The 23,801-nt window shown below is 40.7% G+C and overlaps 1 protein-coding gene across 1 annotated transcript in view; it reads left to right on the top strand.

The window, feature by feature from the left end:
- KIF26A (kinesin family member 26A) overlaps positions 1 to 23,801 on the top strand; it is a gene marked incomplete at its 5' end in the record, with an annotated part of 102,483 nt that overhangs the window by 20,503 nt on the left and 58,179 nt on the right. Inside the window, one exon of the mRNA XM_082318600.1 lies at positions 15,328 to 15,828. Coding sequence (XP_082174726.1) covers positions 15,328 to 15,828 — 501 coding nt within the window. The remainder of the gene's footprint in view (positions 1 to 15,327; positions 15,829 to 23,801) is intronic.

The following is a 23,801-nucleotide window of genomic DNA, read 5'->3' as shown; positions in this document are numbered from 1 at the left end:
ATATGGTATTTTCAGCCTGAGTCTGGCTATTTTATCTAGCGACAACCTCAGAATAACCTTGCAGAGGGATGTGCTTTTTCAGTTACGATGTCCACAGTGTAGTTAGCAAAACTGCTGAATTGCTTGTTGTGTAGAGTACTGTGTAATTTATGATTTTTGGTAAAATCGTTAAATGCTTTAGAGTTGCAAGTTTGACACAGGGTGGCCTAGACCCAGTTGTGCCTATGGATGTGACCAGTGTGTGAATACTTACCCTTATTGCCTCTGTAAGCACTCTGGGGTATGGGCAAGCATGGGCCATGAAAAATGGTCAGAGGGCTGGAGCACCTCTCCAATGAAGAAAGGCTGAGAGAGTTGGGGTTGTTTGGCCTGGAGAAGAGAAGGCTCTGGGGAGACCTTATTGTGGCCTTTCCATACTTAAAGGGGGATTATAAGAAAGATGGAGAGAGACTTTTTACCAAGGCCTGTAGTGATAGGATGAGGGGTAATGGTTTTAAACTAAGAGAGGGTAGATTTAGATTGGATATAAAGAAGAAATTCTTTACTGTGAGAGTGCTGAGACACTGGAACAGGTTGCCCAGAGAAGTTGTGGATGCGCCATCCCTGGAAGTGTTCAAGGTCAGGTTGGATGGGGCTTTGAGCAACCTGATCTAGTTGAAGATGTCCTTGCTTATTGCAGGGGGGTTGGAACTAGATAATGTTTAAAGGTCCCTTCCAACACAAACCATTCTATGATCTTTGGGTGGCTGCTGATGGTGGCTGTTGTGTGTTCACCTGTGAGAGATGATGGCTGTTGTCATTTGGGAGGAGGGACGATGGATGAGAAGGGTATGGCCAAAATGACTTGCCAAAGACCAGCGGTTCTCAGTGGTGCTTGGAGAGGGGAGCCGTTAGTTTGGTGGCCAAGGGACTCCTTGTGTCTGGGAGTTGGAGGTCAGCTGGAGGAGAGTGTGGGCAGCTCCCTAGTGTTCCCTGTTATGCTCACCTATGGAGGACCAGCATTCCTGGAGAGGTGTGAGGGGAGGCGCAGTCTCTCTTGGCAGCCACTTTGGGGTTTGCACTGTTGTGCGTGGAATGAGGAGATGTGGACGCGGTCTGAGGATGTCTCCAGTTGCCCTGTGCTTACTGCCCAGAAGCAACTGCATGGGCAAGAAAAGGAGACCCTTGTTTCATGACCCTGTGCAATACTGCATATTTGTACCCAGACCAGGCCATGGAGCCAGGACTGGGTCTTTTATAAGCAATATTATGTATTGATGGAACAAAGAGAGAGAAAGTCTTTTCCCAGGAATTAAATAATTGCTTCCTTGATTAAAGGACCCAACATCTGGCTCTTGTGTTCCATGTACTTTGTCATGTAGATGTAACTGTTTGCTTTGTTCCTGGCAGTAATGTTAACTTATTAGTGTATGAAGCTGTTTTCCAGGTCAGTGAAAAACTATATATAAATCTTTATTACATGTACTTGATTGTCTTTAACTCTTTATAAGATATAATTAGCGTCCAGTAATCATATTGCAGTGCTGTTTCTGTGATTATGCTGGTAGTTAGCGTGCGGTGCAATTCTGGTTTTATAGACTGGAGCTAATGTTAGCTTGATTAAAATAAAGGATAAACATTGGCCTGTATTGTTGGCCAGTTAATTTTCTCACCTTTCTGCTGCCCAGTTTCATTGCCTCCTGCAGTTCTGAGATGTGACTGCCTGCTACCGAGTGGCTTCTGATTAAAAAGCCATGATTTTTTAATACGTGGTGCTTCAGGTTGAAGTGGAGCCACTTTCGGTAATGGTGTCTGCGATGGGAGGGAAGAAGTGGATTGCGGCAGGGTCTTCAAGGACAGTGACTTGGCGGAGCACTAGTGCCTAGAAATGTTTTGATCCTATTGTAATGAATAGCTGCTAGTTCCTGTTGTTGTTTCTGTTTTGATTGAGTGCCCAGCTGGTGTATGGTGGAGATAGGATGTTGGGGCAGGGAAAGGAAGTAACTGTCAAAAGTGCATCTCCCTTAGGAAAGCAAGAATGTGGAGGCATGGTAGAATTGGGGCTTAAATAACACTTATTTTTCCTTGGTTTTCGTAGTGCACTGACTGTATGCAATTTTCCACACGCTGGGTAATGGAAAGTTGGCCCCAGAGGAAGTCACTTTGTAAGTCAAGTTTGGGATTATAAAATCAATCACTGTTGGGTCACTAATTGGTGTGGAAGATGGGAATTTCCTATACGGTATGATAAGTTCATTGGTTTTCTGGCAGCGTGTGCACAGTGAGCTGTTTAGCCAACGATATTCTTTCCTGGTTCTGTTGTTAACTCAGGAAAAGCATCAGGTCATTTATAGCTACACCCAAATTGCTGGTTTGTTTCCGAGTAGTAAGGGGAGGGTGGGAGGAGTTTGATGTCATGTAGAATCTACATGTGTTTTATGAAGTTTGTTTTCATCTCTTTGTGGCATAATAGCAAAGCTTGGCAGCCACATGGGAATCATGAAGATTGATTGCTCTTGGTGTTAAGCATCTCGCATCTCTGAGTTTTTATCAACACAAGCCTTCTTCCAGCAGCAGCATCTGGCTCATTGGCAAGATCTGCGGACAGTTGTTCTGATTGCTTTGGAGATGCCTCTGGCTGTCATGTGGCTGCTGCCTTGGCCGTGCTGCTTTGTTATTCTAGCTGGTCCCATTTTCATTTATTTATTTTTTGGCTTGCCTTTGATTCTGATGAGTTGCTCCTGAGATTGTGGTCTTGAATAAATCTTGCCCAGCTTCCTCATGCAGGGACTTCCATAAGATGCTGATGTTCATTTATTTCAGTGACTATTTGCTGATTGGAGCTGGAGCAATAACATTCCAGTCTGTGCCTTCTGTGCAGGTTTTCTCTGTGAATCACAGCATCGGTCTTGTGAAGTAAAACACATGTCTTTGAGCATATCCTGCATAATGGGTTTCTCTGAGACTAGAGCTGCAAGTGTAAATCAAATATTACCAGCACACAGTCAGTGTCTGGGATAGAGCTGAGAGTCCTGGAGTCAACCACTTGGATTTCTCAAGTTGACCATAGAGAGTAAAATTTCTGTCCCAGCTGATATAAACTCGCCCAGGAGCAAAGAACAGTGTGTCAGCTCTGGATTTATGTCACCTCAAGTGCTGTCCCTGTCTGTTTGATTGTATGTTTTTCATTCATATACCTTGTACTTTAAAAACATGATTCTTTCAGAATTACTGTGGCTTTGGAAGACAAGTGGGCTCAAATAAAATTGACTGTTTCCTAAAATACTAAAGCATCATCTGTTTTCATTAAATAAGCCTATCAGGGTCACTGCCTCTTCTAGTTGAAATTAGCAGAGCTGTGATATGCAGGAGGCTGGACAAGATGGTTATCTTCACTGGCCTTTAACTCTAATGATCTGTAGAACAGCTTCAGCACTGTCTACAATGGGAGCTGTTTGACAACCTGTCAGATTTTATAAGGATGTTAGCAAGGCATGGTTACACACAGTTTTCTGGTTTGAAATGTGTATTTACATCTGTAATATTAGGGCAACTTGGGTAGCATGTATATTTTTTTTTTTTAGTGATTTACTGCAAACTTGACACAACTTTATCTACTGCCACAAAACTTCATTTTAAACTGATTGGGGAAATTTGCATGCCAAGATGTAACTTAACTCATCACCCAACAACTACAAACGTGCGTTTTATGGGCATTTTATGAAATGGAGAGGCAGGTGGGTGAAAGAGTTTATTGCTGATTTGAAGTCAGGAGTGGGGATGCTTGAACTTAGAGGAGAAAATACTGACTTTGCATTCAGTATGAATGTTACCATGGATTTCTTTAGAGTCCAGGTCTCACTCTGGGGCTGTAATTTCTCTTCTTAAAAGAACCCTTTCCTCCTCTGTACTTGGCCTTTTCCAGCAGGTGATGAGGCAGCTTCTTTTCCAAGGTCCCAGAACACAAATGAAAATAAAAACATCCTTTTATGTAGTACCTTCAACTGAATGGAAACATAAACGTATCCTATGATGTTAGGCATTGTCTACGTTTGTGGAATTTCTATAGAAGCAACGTTGGATACAGTAAATGTTTAAGAGCCCTTAAGTGTGACTGGTAGGACGATCTAGAGCCTTTCATCTCTTAGTTGCTGGTTTGAATGGGATCTGGCTTGAAGGGTTTTGAAAGTTGATGCCAGGTATTTGATTGCTTGTGTGTCTCAGGAGCTAAGGCTGGGTGGTTTTTTTTTTTTGTTTTTTTTTTTTCGTTTGGTTTGGTTTGGTTTTTTTTGGGTTTTTTTGTGGTGAGGAGCCTGAAAGAGTTTACAGAGGTATTTTAGCCAGCCATCTGTGGGCACGTCTACATGTATGTGTGTTATAGGCACATACAAGCTCACTCTGCCCATGTGTTTAATGTGTTTATATCCTGTGTTGTAGCAGAGTTTATAAACCCTACTAACATGGCTTTCAAGATGCTATGAGCATGGGTGGAGTGGGTTTTTGTCTGCCTGTGGGCATAATCACATTGATTTATGTTGGTAGAAGAGAGACCTTAGGCAAAGGGAGTTGCCTCTCTTTGATTATACCAGCCCTTTGGATGGGGAGAGGTTGCACAGCTTACAGGTTTTGCAGGACCACTGCAAGGCTTCTCACCATTGCTGCCATAAGGATTACAGGTGGGTGTTAATCACAGGGCTGTTGTTGTCCTGCACACAGAAGTGTGATTTTTTTTTTTTTTTTTTTCTGGGCTGATGAAGGAGAAGGGGTTAAAAAAGGCAATTCTTGCCTGTTATTTAGGTCACGTAGAAAATGTACAATGCCTTTTGGTGTCCAGTCAGGTATTTTAACGGTTCAAGGTTGGATACATGCTTTATTGTTCACAATGCAGTATAGCCATTGAAAGGCTTGTTACAAGACCATACTATCAAAGGGTAGCAGCCAGCTTGCAAAAAGTGGTAGTCTTCTGGGAAGCCAGAGTATGCTCATGCAAAGCAATTGATTCATCTGACATAGGACTATTAGAAATAAGTTGTTTTGTAGATAAGGATTATCTAATACTGTTCAGGTAGTGGCTGTTGAAGACCAACAGGATCAACAAAGCCAGCAACAAGAGTATCTCACTACTAATAATAATCTTCTTGCTGTGTTTGTACATAGTGTCTTACTATGACGCTGCTACTATGCATGGTCCATGATGTTGTGGTGCTAGGTGCTGAACTTCTCATCTAAAGAAACTGTTGAAATAGGAGAAGTCTGTAAGTAAATTATAGCCATAGAACACACTGGGCTATTTTAAGTTTTCAGGAGCTCTTTAAGTAACTAGTCCTTATTGTTCTTTGTTCAGCATCTATATGTAGGTTTTTGATATCTCTGTCCATCTGTCATTTGTGTGGGTACCTGGGGGAAACCATACCTTTTTTTTTGTGATTATTTGTTACTCCTGAATATCTGATAGAAATGTCTCAAGGTCAGAGGAACAACAGGTTTACTGAGAAAAATTTTTTTGAAGATGCTGTGAAATGTATTGATGGCAGAGCCTCTAGAAAAATCTGGACAGATAAGCCTGCAGATAGCTATGGTTTCATCTTTCTCATGCCATCCTGTTACAAACATTTCTGGTGTATCATCAGAAACCCTGAGCTGTCTTCCGTTTGTAATATGGAATAGCTAGTTTGCATTCCTTCGCAGCTCCTTTTAGTGGGCTTTGCAATGAGGTTTTTTTGAACCTTTGCAAGGAGATAGTCTAGTTACTGTAATGCAACTAGTACTCTCTGGTGGTTGTGGTTTTTTTTTTTCCCTTCCCAATTCTCATTTCTGAGGTTTTAATCAATCTTGATTATTATGTTTATTTCCAGAATGTTATGGACAGATAGGAGTGGTTGGACTTACACCATCTAATTTAGGCATCTAATTTGGATTCCTAAAATTATTCCCTGAACCTGTAGGGAATGAAATGTAACAATTCTGTACTTTTTATCTGTAAGGGTAGATTAAAAGTGGAATATATATGTATTATAGTTAATGATAAAGAATGTTTTGGATATCATGGTGATGGGCTGTGAGTATTTGGCAAAAGAATTATTCAAGGCAATACAGAGGGTTACAACTAGGACAAGAGGCATGGAATTAATACAGGAATGATGCAAGTTGGAAAACTTGCTGTGAGCAAGGTAGCATAGGCTACTGAATAGTCATCTAAGGAGAAAAATATTTTGAAGTCTATATTCCTTGTCTGTCTTTGGCACTTGAACAAGAAGTCTGTCTACAGATGTGTTACTCATCTTTCCAAAACTAGGATCATAAGGATGTAGGGCTGGAAAAGGATCTTCAGATCTTTAAAAAGTAGTCCAGCTTCCTCCACTGAAGTGGGATCACCTGTCTCTTGATCACCTCCCAAGGATGTTTCTCACCTGCTCTTCAGAACCTGTCACAAAGGAACGACATTTCTAAACATCATTCTGTAGCACTTGCCAGTGTTCACTCGCCTTTGACGGTTTTTCTTAAGGCATCTTTGCTGAAAAGTAGCATGATTTCTTATTTTCCTTTCCCAGGTGGATATGGAAAGTAATTGGTCATCAGTCTCTTTGTAACTACTTTTTGTGTACTGGAAGACTCTGCTCAGTTTTCTCTCTTCTAAACTAAATAAACCACACTCCTTTGAAATTCTCACAACATTCTTGTTTTCTAAACTGCTTTTTGTCCTATAGACACTCCTCAAATGGTCTGTCTCCATTTGCTGTTTATATGGCTGAGATCATACTTCACCCTAATGAGATTCCATAGGAGGATAATTTGATTCTTTGGGCAATGTCCCCCACCTGTAGATATCCCTTAGGATCTGCATATTTGTCCTTTCTTTCTAATGCAAGGTGGGCCAGCAAAATTACTTTTGTGCATCAGCATCTTAACTGAAACCAAGGGACAACCATGGACCTTCCTTCCATCCAAGCCCAGAGATACTGGAGGCGCCAGGACCCCACTTTCCAACAGGTAGCAGATGGCAAATTTGTGAATTTACTTGCTGAAGTTCCTCTGCTGAAGAGTGGTATTGAAAAAAGCCTCCCAAGAATCCATTTTAAAGTACTGCTGTGGGATGAACAGATTGGAGAGGGAGGTGGTGTCTCACATGTGTGCCACCTAGTAAGCAAAGGAACTAGAGCAGACTCTTCAGGCAGTGTGTGGCCTGCTTGTGGCTGAGGAATTAGAAATACACTTCATCATTCCTTTTCTATTTGTCGCTGCTTAGAAGTTTAGGGTTTTTTTCTTTTTTTCTTGATTAAGTCCAAGCAAGGAGAAAAAGGAAGAAGTCTAACCCACTACAGTACTGCTTAAATTCAGATGTAAACCCAAAATTTTTCAGCCAACAAGTCAGTTTTTGGTGAAGCAGTTAAACTGAGGCAGTGGCAGTTTAATTAAGATGAAGAATAAGTGTAATCCACTTTGTTTCTGGAGACAGACTGCCTGGTGTGCTAACTGTGCACTATATGCAGCAATTTGTAGCTTGCAAAAGGAGTGCACAATGGGCAGCCCTTCGGTTGTGAAAGCTAAATCGTTTCGGTACGGTCCTCAAGTATTCATTTACCAAACAAATAATTGATAAAATGAGCAAGTGAAAGAGACACTAAGAGGGTGTGATCCAATGCCAAGCACTGGTTTTCATAGTTGATTTTAAATCTACATTATGCTAATGATGTTCATTTGGAAAATGTGTCCACTCCCTAACTTCTGCCGCTGAGCGTTCTTTTAATTGGATTCAGATGGTTGGACTGAAACAGTTGTAGGGTTTGTATACAGATGTCCTGAGTGCTCCAAGTGCTTTTTTTCCTATCCAGTTTTTCTAAGCCAGAGTCGCTTTCACTGCGGCTGGTGTCCAGACGTTCTTGAACTCCCTCATTAAAGGTCTGTCTGGTACAAATGGGCACGGTTGTACTGCGACAAATGCAGTTACGATCACTTAAACACGCTGAAGATCTCATCTGGGGCATTACTCCTCTCCTAATCCACTGGGCTGTCTGGGCTGGGTTGCTGGTCTCTGGCCCGAGTTCATCAGTGGAGTCCATCTCACAGGGCTTACCATTGCAATTTGTCATTCTGAAAACATGGGCTGTTGCCTAAATAACTGTAATAGTGGAAACATCCTTTTGTTTCCAATACAATGGTGTTAAGAAGTGATGTGTCTGAGGCATTTTGACAAGGCAGCATGTTTTCTGTCTAGTGGGTGCTGTTCTCTGATTTTCATTCCTGTCCTGAAATTCAGAGCTATGGTATTATCTGAGCAGCCTGATTGAACTCAAACTGTATGTGGAATAGGTAGCATTCGATGTGATGAAGGTATCAGAGAGCATCGGTTTCCAGAGTAGTCATTCTAACACTTTTCATAAGTATTCAGTTTGCTTTTAAGAGGAAAGAGAAGTTGTGACTTTTTATGCAGTCTAATAGGCAGAGTTTCTATCATCTGATTTACCATACTCATAGGCTAACCAAAATTTACTCTCTGGATTCAAGGAAAAATAGTTAAGGATGGAAAGCTATTTATCTTTTAAATAAAAGTGTCTAATTTCTGTCAAAAGTTTTTGTCTGAATTTCTGAAAGACAACTTTGGCTAAGTGGCTATTTCTGAAAGTAATAGTCAAACAAAGGCTTTTCAGGCACCAAAGTATTGTGTGCTGATGAGTATGCAACTATTTCCCCAAACACTTGCTGCTGTTCAAAATGATAATGCTTTGATGAAGGTTAAAAAAAAAAAAAAAAAAAAAAAAGGAGAGAGAGAAGGAAAAGATGACTGTTGGAAGTCGATGTTTTCATATGAACAAAAACAGTACTGAATTTGCATTGTGAAGTTACAGTAAGCCACAGACCCAAGAGGGAAAATTAAAGGATTACTTAAACCCAACAATAAACATGCAAATTAAAAGTCATCATTTTTAAATGAAGTCATACACTATTAAAAATAAGCACAAAATTACATACTGGTTTGGATGTGTAGTTTATAGAATACACCAAATGTTAAAATTGAATGAAATTAAGAAAAACATTTTCCAAAGGCAAGTAAAGTATCTGTTTAATTAGATCATAAAGAAAGGAGATTAAAAGTAATATTTTGTGATACAGTAATTACTGTTTTTCAGAAGTAGTCAGGTTCCTCTGTGTTGATCTAAATTTAACTGTGATAGCAGATCTCTTCGCGGTCTTTTGTTTTGTTTGTGTCTTTAATTATTTTCAATCGCAACCACTACCTTTATTTTGTTTTCTTTGCATTAAACACATTGCATGGCTGTTGTTTCCTCCAATACTCTGCCAGCTCATGAACACAAATCTGGGAGATCAGCTTATACCCTCTGGTTCTGCGAGGTTAAAAGCCAAATCATTGCAGGGGACTATACAGCAAGATAACAGGAAAGGCGGCTGAAACCACTGGGAGGTGGGTTGAGGTGCTGATGGGAGTCTGAGATGTAAATAAACCAGATTGCTCTCATTTCCTCTTTCCACTGTATTATGCATTCCAATAGCACTATTCATCTTTATGACAGACACCTATTGCTTTAACTTTACTGCGGGCCACTGAAGTACATTAAAGTGGGCAGGAAATGGAAATAAATAGAGTTCAGTGGAGGCTGCAGAATAACTAAACACGCTGCAGTCATTTTTAGTGTGGGGTCATGCGTGTTTTAGCAGATTTATCGTATTGCTTGACTTTTGTTAGAAAGATGGGCGCTGTTTAAAAGAGGTGCAGTATACTTATAAAATAAGTAAGAAAATGTGCTTGGATTTTTTTTTTTTAAACTCTTTGGGATGCCAAAGATGAGAAGAAATTGGGTTGAGTCTCAGCTGGGTAGAGTCAGTAGGATATGTCTGTGTGCAGTACCTGAGGTTGTGGTTACAAACAGAACAATGGCATTGGAGATTTGAAGAAATCCTGCTGGTGGGCAGCATGGGAGGAGGACTACAGTCCAGTGGCTTAAATTAATCTTCCGCCTAAAGGTAGCGAGACATTCAGGTATAGAGGCAGGCTGGAATTTGGCCTTAAAAATACATCTATTTGTTTTTTAATGCATGTGCATTTTGCTCACTTTGGAAATGCGGATTGCTCTCCTGCTTATTCAGAGGGCTGTTTTCAAGGACGGCAAAGTTACACTGCAAGTTCCAGATACCCTTAACCCTCAGGAGATGGGACTTCTCATGAATTCTGTTTTTGTGAAGGCTTTGTGTGTTTGTTTTTCCTTGATTGTTTATATTCTGATAAGATTAGGTCAGTAAACGAATGAATTCACAACATGAGTTACTTGAAGACTTACAGCTCATATTTTCACTCCCTTGAGACAGTGAGCTACTTGGAAACTTTTCTTTAAAAAAAATAAAAATTAACCATTAGCACTGTTTTTTCCTTGATTTCATTGAGCAGTCTCTGGTTTTGCTGAGTATAGTGTTCTCTTTTTCTTTTCTTTTTCTGACAATGACTGCTATATAGTTGAAAGCAAGCATCAGCCTTCAAAGTATTTGTCAATATAGAAGATATTAGTGGATATTTCACAATGTCATGTAAGATAAAAACTAATTTGTAAGCAGCACGGCAGAAATCTGGAAAGACAATTAAGACAAAAAATCATTAACATTGATTCTTCTGCACTGGGAAAGTACATTCCTTTCTCCCAAACCATCCTTTAAAAATGTTGTTTACCTAGGTCTGTATTTAAGTATATATTTCAGTGTGACATTCAGTGATTCTTCTTCTTTCTTTTTAATTATCTTTATATCAAGAATTTAATTTAATTCAGAATACTGCTACAGATACACTTGCATTGCAGAAACTAGTGCCAGGCAGAATTGCAGGTAATTACTGAGGACGGTTGTTGGCAATTTGACTTTTCATCATTTGTTCGTCATCGTTTGTTCGCACTCTGTGGATAGTTCCTCGCTGAAGGGATTAGGTTACAGATGGGTGGGTATTACTTCAGGGACTTCTTAAGTGAGAATCCAGATGCTTTTCTGCGTCCTCTCCTCTTGCTTGGTTTGGGAGTTACAAGTCAGTAGCTGCAGGTAAGATTTAAAGCTTTGTTTCTCTTTTGCAATGGAAAAGCTCTCTATTACTCCTTGTTAACTAAACAAATGATCTAATTGCGAACTTTAAATACTTGGGAAATTGCAGATTGAGCTAAAATTTCAAAAGAATCTAATTTTTTAAGTGCAGTATCACTGACAGACTGCTTCAGGTTTTCAAAAGAGTTCAGCTCCAGCAAGGTCATTTGGTGTCGCATGCTTTTGAAAACTTGGCTATGATTTTGGTGCCTAAGCTGCAGAGGTGCTTTTCAGAACTGTTGCTCTTTGGCCACATCCCAGTTGCTTTGAGTATGTCTGTAGTTTCAAAGGCCGTTAGTATTTTACAGTTGTGAGATAGGGGTTTTGTTGTGTGCCCCACATGCAGCACATCGGTGTTACCTGCCTAGCTGAAACCCTGCTTGGTCCTTGCTGGACTTCACAGGGAGGCAATGCAGCAGTTGAGGTATACATCAGAGAGGGGAGCATGAATTAAAATCATAGAATCATAGAAATGACTGTTTCCTTCTGTTATATGTTGCTGATGTGTTTTCAAATCTGAGCTCGTTTTCCCTACTTCTACTTTGAGAGATAAAGCCTCCCAGGCTAAATGCAGCTGGTGTTGAACTAACCGGGTGCTTTGCCCTGTGTTCTAGTGGGAGCACAGTCTTCGTTTCCCAAGTTTACCATCCCGCCCAGTTGAGCTTGGAAGGACTTGCAGACCACGTCCATGTGCTCTTCCTTGTGTGGACAATTTGCATGTGTGTGTTTAATCTCGCAGCAGCAGTTTGCAAGCTTGCTTGTGTCTGTAAGGACTGCTTGCTGAAAAACAGTGGTAAATTCAGGCATTTCAGAAAATTCTTACTCATATAAGTACATGTAATTGTCTTGTGCCTTGACCTCGCTGGGGGCTGCTGGGCTCCCCAGTGCAGTTGTCCCTAGTAGGACCATTTATTTTACCCTTCTAACAGTCTGTGATGTTTGAATATCTGAAATCTCTATGCAAAAGTTAGCAAGCTGAGACTGAAATTAGGGTTTTGGTTTCGGTAGTAGGAGGGAAAGCTGTGAATGTTAGAGCATCACAGTATTTTGCTTATCCTGCTTGTTCAGAAGGTAAGAACAGCATTTGGAAAGTAGGTGTGACAAAGACAGCATAGTTTATTTATGCTGTGCAGGAATAAAGGAGTCATCTTCTTTGTAGCACAGCAGACTAAATTGGTTTTGGAGCACTGTTTGGAATAGAGGCTTGTATGTTGTATTTTTAATTTTTGTGCCAATCCCCCCAGCGACTTGCACACCGTCTTTGTCTGGCCTCTCTGCTGGCGGAGCTGTAACAAGGATGGCTTTAACTGCTTCCCCCCCCTCCCACGTGTGTGTCTAACACATTTGGTCACTCAAGTTTTATTTCTTCCCTCTGTAAAAGATGAGAGTGTAACTTCCACCCCAGCCTTGTTAGGACGCGAGCTGCTGAAGCGGGGGCTCCCTAGGACCAGGCATTGTCACTGGGTGGTGAAACCTCTTTAATGGGGCTGGCTTAACTTTTAAGTTATGGTTAATGTTTTTAACAGCAACTTGTGTTTCCTCTGCCCTTCACGCCCAACCATTAGCCAGGTGTTTTTGTCGCACAGAGTGGAAAAATAAAAGTAATCTAACCGTACAGCTGGGCCCTCAGTGAGGTGCTGGAGGAGGATGGCCACAGATGCAAACTGGGGATCACAGAGGCTGGATGAGTGGGTTAAAAGGCTTCTTGTAAATGCTTGGCAAAATACAAGCACTGGAAATGAGATGGCTTTTTTTTTTTTTTTTTTTAAACTATAAATAAATTAGAAGGTTTGAATTTGGCTTACCATGTGGTTATATGGTTTGCTTTGTGTAATTTTCTAAATAAATAATTTTTTAAAATTTTATTCCCCCCTCCCCCCCCAATATGGCATCCACCTGATTTCCTTGTAACTGCAAGACAGGCCTGACTCTGATCTGCCTTACACTGTAAACTGTGTTTATGGAGCTAGAATTGGGGTCATTAATTTTCTTTACATCAAAAGAAGTAGTTTCTTTTAAATGAGAAGCCTGTTTCACCTAGTAATTCGCTTTAATTGCTTATTTGAAACTTTTGACATTTGATAGCAATTTTAAACATTGCCAGATGAGGCTCATGCAGTTGGGACCTGCAGGTGCTTCCTTGTGTGCCCAACTTGGATCAAAGGAGCGAGCCCAGGGATGTGCCTGGCCGCGGACGGGGCACCCAGTGCTGGAAAGTGCTGTTTTCTGGGGCTGTTTGAATAGATGCTGTGTGTCAGCCTCGGCAAGAATTTGCTCAGAGGGCTCTCCCTTGGAAAGGCTTCTGCAGAGCGCCGTGCTGTTTGTTTTTTTTGGGAGATAGACTGTATGGCCTTCGTTTTGCCTGAGGCTTAACAGTGCTCACAGCACTGAGTTTTATATTTTTTAAGTCTAACAAATAGCACCTCTGCTGAAGGGTTAGAAAAAAGTTTCTAAAATACTAATTACTTCCTTTTCCTGACTAATATCTGTTAATTTAGTATTATCGTCTTCTGGGAGGTTTGCTTATGAGGGTAAGCAAATGGTGCAACTTCAAAGGCATTTTTACCAGGATCTAAACCTCAATAAAGAGAAAAGAGACAAAAATGAAACAGTGTCTTTCATTTGATTTTGTAAACTGGTTCACTAATGTGAGTGCAATTTATCGTTCAGTCAGCAGCAGGAGTAGCTTTCCTTACGCTGAGAATTCCCTTTAAGTCAGTAAATACACAATAATTTAGATTACTGTGGAAAAAGCAACTTTTGTTAATGGCTTTTGGCTGTGGAATGATGTGATGCTAGATATACTCACAATGGTTTCTGTCAACACCGTATTGTGTCTTGTGAGGTAGGTTAAAGGCTATTTCAGGAGTAGTCCAGAAGCTGAAAATGAAATAAATTTTGTGCTGCTGCTGCTGCAGACGTTAGGCAGTGTTTTAGGACTTTCTGAATTCAGAGCAAAGGGAGAATTTGAAAGTTGAAAGAGAATAACGAGCAGAGTCAAAGTGCCAGTGCCAAGACTTCTTAAAAGAGTTTTATTGATGTGTGTTGTAATTAAAACCAGAATTAGTTAGTTTTCTAATAGGACGTTCATTTCCTAGAGAGCAATTGCAGCTTGGCATAAAGTAATACATTTTTAAAAAGGAGTACTGATCTGGGGATACCCCTCGCATATGCTGGATGGCTGACTTACTAGCTTTGTGTGCCCTCATTATTAACAAGCAAATTAAATATTTTCACTTAAAATAATTATACAAATAAACCTTTGGCTGCGCTGTGATTTCATTACAACCTTAATTGTTTAGAGAGCTCAACAAGAGTGTGTGAAGTTGGGTCAGTTTTACTGCATGGCATTACTCTTGATAGCAGGTTTACAACAGGGCTGGATTTAATCTCTTGACTAATCTTTACAGTAGCAGGCTTGGGATGGGAAGGTGTTTGTGTGTTTCAGGAGATAGGTAACTCTATCTCTGAAGTGGAAACAGAGCTGGGTTTTAAAATGCCTGGGCAGCCTTAGAATGAATTAGCAAGGGGGAGGGGAGGAAAAATTGCTCTGTGGAAACAAAATAGGTGTTGCTTTTAAATGAGCTTCTTAGTGTGCACATTGTTGCACCTTCACACATGGCTGTAGGCTCAAATCTATTTCTCATCAAAGCAACTGTAGCGTAAGGGAATATTGCGACCATCTGGGTTGCAAAGATCAGAAATAACGGTCCTCGCTAGCGGAGGAGCCAGCTGTGGGCAGCACCATGTAAACTGTTTTTTATGCACTTGATTAATCATTTCTGAGGGTGAGGACAACAAAACATTTACCAGGTCATGCATTAATTTTTTTAAAATACTCTAAAGTCTAATTTTCCTGGGTTTAAGGTGGTGGTGTGCTTTTGAAGCACATTATGATATTTGTAGGGTCAGCATCTCAACTAACAATGTTCCTGAGCATGGGAAACACAGGCATGTTAGATGTCTCCAAAGGAGAGTTAATTAGAAGAATGAGTAGTTATCAAGTACACCACAGCACCACTGTTTAATTCTGATGATAATTTTCATGCTGGGTCTCATACAAATGAACTCACTTATGGTTTATTAATCTGCTGTGACCTGTGAGTCTCTTAGGGTATTCGAGGGGAAAAAAATCTGAGTTACCAGAACAGATTTAAAGTACTTCCATGAGTGGAAAGCAAATCAGAGAGAACTTCTATATTTTTCTTTCTTTTTATCGTTCTGCATTGTTTTAACTCAGTATGTTTTTTCTGCCTTTCCTCCCTTCTTTAGGACCCACGATTATCAGCTTTAATTTTTGACAAGCTTCAAGTGCCTGACTATTTACAGAAAAACAGGAATGAAGGAGAGAGCAGATGTGAAACTTGTGCCACTCACTTGAATCAGCTGAAGCAGGAAGCCATTCAGATGATGCACACCCTCAATCAAGCCAGCTACCCGGAGATGCCCGACCTCCCGCCCGGCGCCGGGGCCGTGACCAGCGTGGTACCCAGGATGGTCACGGTCTCTTCCCAGAGAGACCTCCCACTCATTGCTGGGCAGGTGGGCAGGCAGCCTGGAAAGTCACCGAATCTCTTCTCTGGGGCAGAGAGGAAGAAGGGACTTGGATGGTCTCAAGGCGGGGGTGGTTTTCCAAATTCCAGCGTTCAAGTCACAGTGGCCCCCAGCGGTCTCAGCGGCGCTCTGAGCTCGGTCACCATCCAAGCTCAGCAGTACCTCGAAGGCATGTGGAGTATCTCCAGGGTGAACAGCTTCCTGCCTCAGGCTTGTCTAGTAAGTAGCGATAATTCAGATGCTTCAGTTTTGTTTACATGTGTGTGGATATACAGAGAGATAAAGATAAAATTTGAGATGTATACATATTTATCTTAGAGGGGATCAGCTAATGGTATTCTAAACCATGTTTCAAGAGCTGGAAAAGAGCTTTGAACAATGTTCTGTCAGGTGTCACAAGGAATTTGCTTTCTTATCTCAGATGGGGAGATCCTTTCCTCAGATGTTTTTGCACCTATTTTAGCATCACGTATGCAGGTGATGTTATTTGGCTGTCACATACCTGGTGACCCCTTTAGAAAAACATAAAAGGCCAAGTTTGTCACACATGAAACTCTGGGAGCTTCATGGGATCATATCAATGATGAACTTGACCCTCAAGTCTAGTGCTGAGCTTCTAAGGCTGTATTCAGTTCAGCAGATGCTGTTGATAGACTGTGATGGAGAGCATTAATCTTCAGGTTAGAAGTGCTGCAAAACAGTTTGCTGTAAAGGAGGGTGTTCAGAAGGTTGCTTCAGAGCCACATGCCTGTAAATGTCATTGCACTTGGATTTTAAGCATTGATGTTGATTTCCTGTATTCTGTGTATATTTTAAGAACTCTTGTGGGAAATGAAAAAGCTTTATCATGGTGCATGTTACCTTTAAAAGCAAGTTCATTACAGATTTGTGACTATCTATGGAACTGTGCTCAGAAGAAGGATATAGTGACTGATTTTGACTAAGATTTATTCTTAAACTGTTTTCCCATGGTAGTGAACAAGGCATTGTGAGTAACGATGAAATGTGTACGAACAGAAGTAATGATTTTCACTTAAAGACGTTGTAGCAGATCTTGCAGGACCAGGTATGTTGGTGCTAGGCGGCTTTAAATTTAACATAATTACAAAGCCTTATGTGCTGTTGTATATAAACACTACCTAATATTGCTTGGTAGCTTCAGCTGGTTGAGCTCCAAGATCATCAGAGATAAATATGTAAGAGTGCTGCTGTATAACATTACTTTCACAGGGTGGCTGTTGTGTTTCCTTCCAGAAAAGGCTTGGAGATGTGATTCCTTGCTCCCATACTTCTCTCTCATACGGAAATTTGTGAATGGACACATATCCCACCTCTGAGGGGTCCCCATTTAAATCCAGTGAATCTTCACTGATGTCAGATTGCTCTCTGATGATTTTACATTGAGAAAAGGGAAAAAAATGGCCTATTCAGCTCTTCATAGTTTATGAGGAACTGCTGCTATGAGTGCTTTTCTCTAAAATGCTGCACCATGCATTAGGGATCAATTTGGCTAATGTAAGGCATATGATGTTACCTTTTAATTATCTTTTAAATTCTGTGTATATCACAGAAATGTAGAAAATAATGGGAAATCTATGGGGTTAAGAAGCCTGCAGTCTCGGGAAGCCGAAATATTTCCATTTCTCTGCTCATTCCTTGTTTGCCCTTATTCTTGTCTTAATTCACTAACAGCCAGCTCCAGATTTCTTCCTGCTTAGCCATGCTGACTGATAGATGTGGTTTTCCCTAACCACTGCATTATTCTAAGATAAAACTGAGTTGCCTCATTTAACCCCTGTGAAGGGAAAATGTGTATAATGCAACAGAGCTTAAGTGTGATCTAGAAATGTGCAAAGAAACTCAGTAGCCTGGAAAACAGTGACCTTTAATGAAAGGACAAACACTGTTAGACTGTGAGTGTGGAGACTGCTTGGATGTGATCCAGTCATCTGCAAGGACAGTTTAGATTTAGAAGCAGTTTTTGGAGAGAAGCTAGGCTTCAGTTCTTCTCTCTCTCTCTCTCTCTTTTAATTTTTCAAATTCATTTAAGCCCAAATGACTCTGTTGTGCATCTCTGCCCAGGTTGTGTTTTCTGTGTCTGTCTGAATTCCTTTTGTATTATTAAGAGCCTTTTGTCTGATGAAGCTGTTTGGGTGGGTGAGGCAGAAAGTGCTTCCCCTATGCTTTTCCCCAGAGGAATCACAGGTGTCAGAGGAAAATAGGATTGGAGGGATTTCAGGAACCGGCTAGTCTAGCCCTTGTCTAGGACAGCATCCACCGCGGGACATTCTTGTCCAATGCTCATTTCACCTCAACTTACAATTTTGCAAAGACTGTGATTTGCCAACTTCTATTGATTGTTAAGTCTTAACTTCCTTTCCCATTAGTAAAGTTTTCTTGATTTATTTATTTATTTTTTGATTTTGGCTATTCATTCCTGAAGTTGGAGACAGGGTTTAGGTTTAAGATTAACCCAGGAGAGAGCTGTGGATATACATACTTTTTGCAGATGTCTGTCTTTAGTAGCCTTTCCCATCTTCTTGTGGGGTGAAGCTAGTCTGGCTAGAGGAATTCTGGAGCAAGAAGAATTGCAGTAGAAAGGACAGTATTGAATGTATTATTTATTATGTGTAATGTGACTGCATCTTGGAGTCTACAGCCCCCACCTAGGCAAGATACCACAGAAATGCAAAAGAAAAAGATGATCCCTTCCCCTGGGAGTCTGCACTTTCAGTAGTGATGTAAGTTATTTTGACCACTCTGTAAATACTCCCGTTTCACTTGGAATCTCTAATTTTGCCTTGTTTTCTTACCAAAGGATTGTTCTTGAAACAAGTGCTGAACTCCCTGGTAGAAAACTTATCCAAGTGCTTTACATATCAGTGATTTAACTTGGTGCTCCATCCAAAGTGAACGTGATTAGTTTTCTAGATGGGAAGACAGACACAGATAAAGGCTGGGGTTCATCTCAACTGTTTTTAACTGCCAAAAAGACAGGTGTTTTTTCTGAGCTAATTACCGAGGCTTCCTGTGTAGTTGCAGGAGAGCAACAGGCACCTCCAAGAGGTGCTTTGTCCTCCTCATCTCTTGGATGTCTGTCTTGGCTTGCCTTGTCCGCCAAAGATGCCTGTTGCAGAGCCTGGGTGGGTGACATGGAGCAAACCCTTGCTCGGGTTACCAACACGGGGTGCTGTCTGCCCAGTGCCTTGCAGGGGTGAAAATACACCCCAGCATATGGCTGCCAAACCCCCGGACACCTCGTACCTACAAACATTTCTCCAGGTCCATGTTTTTTATTTATCGTTAGTTTTAGTAGTGGCGGTAGTGGAATTGTCTGCAGAGAGAAAAAAAATGGCTTGATTTCTGCTCTTATCTCCCTCCCCAAACTCGCATGTATTACCTTGTAATGTCACTTACGGTTGTGAAAACACTTCTGGGCTGAATGTTGGGGGTCAGAAGTGCAGGACGTCGTAAATTTTTAATATATGTTTGGAGTTCAAGTGTGAAAATCCATTATATAGATTATAAATTTTTTGAACATGAATGTATCTTTGAAGCATAGTGTGGGTGCTGCTTGAACCAAAATAATAACTGTGGGCTTCGGGAGCTGTGAAGAGGAACAGTAATTAAGGATCTAGAGGAAGGTCCAGGGAGGGGAAGACTGGGATTGCAACCAAGGTGCAAAAGGTGAAGATGTAATCAGCTGCTTTACCCAAGTGGCCTGTTGTGAAAAATTACAAAAAATAATCACCAGTAGCAGTGATAAGTAGTCTGACCAGACAGCGAGCACTGCGGAGGGGAGGGAGCTGGTATAACTCTGGGTAAGACAGCTGATTTGTAGTGGACAACTGACAACTTTTAATTAATAAATAGTTTTATATTGATGTTTTTAATTCTAGACCTGACAAGTGAATATAAGGTTACTACTCAAATGAAAAAACGTTAGCAGTGCTCAGCATTGCCACTCAGTTTAGCACAGAAGCAGAGGAGCAAAGGGAGTTTAGGCTTCCTAGATCTGTTGGAATCTGACTGAGAGGTAGAAAATTAAAACTGCTGAAAATACCTTGTACACCTGTTAGAACTATCTGCATGTATTGTGTGTTGTGGAAAAAAGAGGTCTTATTATATGCTTTCAATTGGCTGTGTTATTAGTATGCAGTGTTATGTACTGCATAAAAGTGGTAAAGTAGCCATGCCATGTGCTATAAAGACATCACAGTGAAATAGAGCTTGTTTTGCAAATTGCTTTTTCTTTCATCTTATGCAAAATGAGATCCTTGCCACACTATATTTCTAATTCGAATATATACAAATGGTACTGGTTATAAGGCAAAATATTGTGGCTCCTTGAATCTTTACCAGTTTCTAAGTTCCTTCAAAAATATATTAAAAAATGCACCATTAGGAAATTGGAAAAGCTGTAGCACTGAAAAATTGAAAGTAAAACTTTTAAAGCATGTGTATATAAAATTGTGAATTTATCAATAGACCAATGTATGTCCCTGAGAGTATTCACAAATTTAAAGTGAGGTATAAGTTTATGGCCTGATTCAGTGAGGTTCAGAGAGGGAGGGTTCACCCATAGCGTGTGTAAATGGATGCATATACTCTAAAGTTAAAGGAGTCATGTTCATTTTTTTAATGTGAAAAATCTCTGAAAGTTATTTTAGTCACAATTCAAGCTTTCCTGTAGTTCTTAGGAATAAGTCTCCTGCTTACCCTAATGTAAACCAGATGGATTCATCTGAGGGTTGTTCAGCCTCTGTTGACTTTCCTTAAATCCTCTTTGTTTGTTTATAGCAAGGATGACTTACATTTTGCTTAGAAGATGCAATAAAAAGCTGACTGTGGAAAACAGAGGAATGACAAGATTTACTTTCCAGCATTTACTTTTTTACTTTGATAAATGTCATACCAAATGGATTTTTAAATTAATTTTTAAAATCCTTCTTGATAGCTTTCTCAGTGACCTTTTATTAATACAATGCGTGAAATATATTTTGTAACGAAACAATTAAAATATAGTGCTTTGGCCATAAATCTTGTCTGTGAGACATCCGGATGACTTTGAGCTTTGGGACATTTCTCAGACTCTACATATAACGTCTTGGCTATGCAGAAGTCAGTAGCAAACCCCAGACAGGTGGTGGGGCTGGGATTGCATAGAGGCTTTTCCCTTTAGCTTTAGTGGTGTTGGTGCTACTGCTTTTGTAGAGAAAGTACATAAAGGAAAGGGGGTGGAAAAAAAACCAACTTGAAAGCTAGTGTTGGTCACTCTCCATAACAAGTCTGAACAGCAGAAGGAAACCTTTTGATCCAAGTTACTAAATGCTTTCCTCATATTAACCTAATTTATAGCCCCTGTTTCCTGAGACTGCTGGATCTCGGCTGAGCAGTATTGCCTCGCATTGCACTTTGCTGCCTTAGCAGATGCAGAGGGAGGGGTGTGATGTGGGAGGACGATGCTGCTAGTGGCGCCTTGCACTCAGAGTCTGTGAGACTCTGCCCCAGCAGCCATGTAGCAGACTGGCTTAGAAAGTGTGGGTTGGAAATTCAGCCTTAAACATGCAGATGAAAATGTAGCCCTCTGTTTTGTGTAGTTGCCAAGGACTTCATGCTCTTTTTTTCTAGATTGCCCTCAGTGTAGGATGCTGAAGGTGAAGATTAGGTTACTTTTAAAGTATACCCAGGTATCAGAGTGACTTAGGAAAAATGTTAAGAGTTGACAGAAAGGGTATCGGCTACAAGATGGAAATGAGCATTTTCTTAGGTGAGGGTGTAGATTGCATCTCTTTATATTGTGTATTTGACACTTCTGCCATACTATTGGTTTTGCAGTGTGGGACAGGGTAACTATTGTCAGGACTCAGACCCTCCTGTGGCTCAAATTACCACCTGCAAACAGTTCTTTTGATCCTTCACCCCTCTAGGCTAAGCAGTTGTTATTACAGCTCTTGCAGGGAAACAAGTCCATACTTGCCTTTGTTGACAATTGAAGTCAACAAGCAATAATAAAGAATGTTGGCCCAGACTTCACCTGTACTCATCAGGCATAGATTTAAGACAAGAAGACTTTAGAGATTATGTGCAAATGATAATCCACAGGATTTACCTTTGGCCCGTAGGTCATTCTGTCATCCAGCAAATGTATCATAAGCTACACTAAGATAAAAAATCCCCTCCATTTTTAACCAAAATATTTAAATTTTCTACTCTCACCTTTGAATTAGTTTCTTTGGGTTGGCCTTTTCTGTTTACTCAATTCACTTTCAGCTTCTTTTGCTTCCTGCTAGTCCATTTATGCTGTACACATGCTCCACTATGAACTCCCCAGTGAACTGATTGTTAATCGATGCATCCCATGCCACCCCAACATTAGAAATCACCTTACAAGAAAGGCTCATACTTTTTGGCTGGAGCTCAGAAGTGTCATCCAACATTTGAGAAAGACTCTATATAGCTGATGTAGAAGTGCTTTTGTGAGGCTACCGTTGCTCTGCACTGGCTACCTTGGTTGTTAGGGGTGGGCTGCAGCTGAATAACGCCCTTTGGTTTCAGAGGTTAATGCAGCAGAGAAACCAGATAAATTTAGGCTGAGCTCAGACCTTAGTTGTGTGCAGGCTGGTGGAGAGGAAATCTTTTGCAGTAGTCTCTGTATACCACATGGAAGGAACTGATTTGCACCGCGGGATGCAAGTGTGGATTGCCCAGTCATCCTGCTTGTGTAAAATAGGATTGAACATCGTATATTTTTTGGAAAGCACTTTGAATTTAACATTTGCTCCATAGACTGTGTACTGGAATGATGGCATGTTGAAGTCATTGGACTCCAGGTGGTCAAGCTGTGCACAGTGTGAGCGTTGTCGAAAGCATCTCCCGTTGTTTTGTGGCATGAGTGCCTGAGCATGTGGCAAATATTGATGCTCTTTGTTACTTGCAACTAGAATCACTGAAATGCCCTGGGTGGTAGCATCTGAAAGGAGGTTTAAAAAGCATCAATAGAAAATGTATCTACTTTTCTGTTTGAGCACTTGGGAGAGAATTTATGATGTATAGGTAGAGTTCATAGATGTTTCAAGCATTTCATATGTGTGTGTTTAATGGAATGGATTGCCGCTTTACTGAACATAGCATCAAATCAGTTCTGTTAACTGAAAAAGATTTTTCACATTATTGCTAATGATGTGACACAGTTTTGTTAGAGATGGTGCATAAAATAGTGCTACTTGAAATGACATTAATGTATGCATTTAAATTCCTTTTTTCCCATTTACGTGCATTATTGATTTTATTTCATTGTTGCAGAGATAATGGATTTATAATTAGAATACAGTCACCGTAATCAATGATGAGATTATTAGACTTATAAATAGAACTTTAAAACTACGATGAGGTAATTTCCCAGTGTAACAAAGGATCAATAATTAGAGGTTTGCTTTGAATCTGAAAGTAGTACTCGCAAGATTCAAGCGTGAAACACTTCTAGGCAAGTGAGTCCATATAAATTATTATACAAACTGATGTTGTGGTTAGGCATTTTCCAGAGTTAACCTATTACTATTATTACTTGTATTTGGTGCCCAAGTGCTTATGAATTAATTCCTCTGGGTTTGCATAGCTGCCACTATCTCAAAACTGGACGAGTTTGTTCTTTTCTGATACCTTAGTTGAAGGAAGCATTTGAAAGGTGCCATAGGCAGGAGTCCATTGCTGTGGTTTTGGTGTTGTTAGGCAAAGATAATGGATCTACCATTCAGAACCTCCCCCTTCTACTTCTCAAAAGTCACGGTGGTAAAGTTGGGCAAGGCAGTTGGCTGTTGTAGGGGTGCAAATGGCAGAGGGAGGATGAAGAAGTGGAGAGCGGCCCTTGTGATGTCTGGCTTGGGAAGGGTTTTGGTTTAGTTGGGCCATGCAGAGTAGCTGTGTAGACATCCCCTTGAGTCTCACCAGCCTCTCCTAATGTCTCTGAAGTACACATGGGGGCCTATAGGAATAGCGCAACCTCCTCTTACTGGTTAAGCTAAGAAAGACTCTGCTGAAAAGATTGTATGGGAATGATAAGAACATAAGAAATATCCTACTGGGTCTGAGCTGCAGCCCATCTAGCCCAGGGCTGTCTCCAGCAGCAGAGCTGGAAATGATGTTTAGGGAGAGCCATGGAGCCTGGCTGCTTTCTGCAGTCTGCTCATACT

The sequence above is a fragment of the Platalea leucorodia genome (genome assembly GCF_965183815.1).
Source record: "Platalea leucorodia genome assembly, chromosome: 7".
Lineage (NCBI taxonomy): Eukaryota > Metazoa > Chordata > Aves > Pelecaniformes > Threskiornithidae > Platalea > Platalea leucorodia.
The sequence above is the reverse complement of the archived record's forward strand: the minus strand, read 5'-3'. Positions and strand labels throughout refer to the sequence as shown.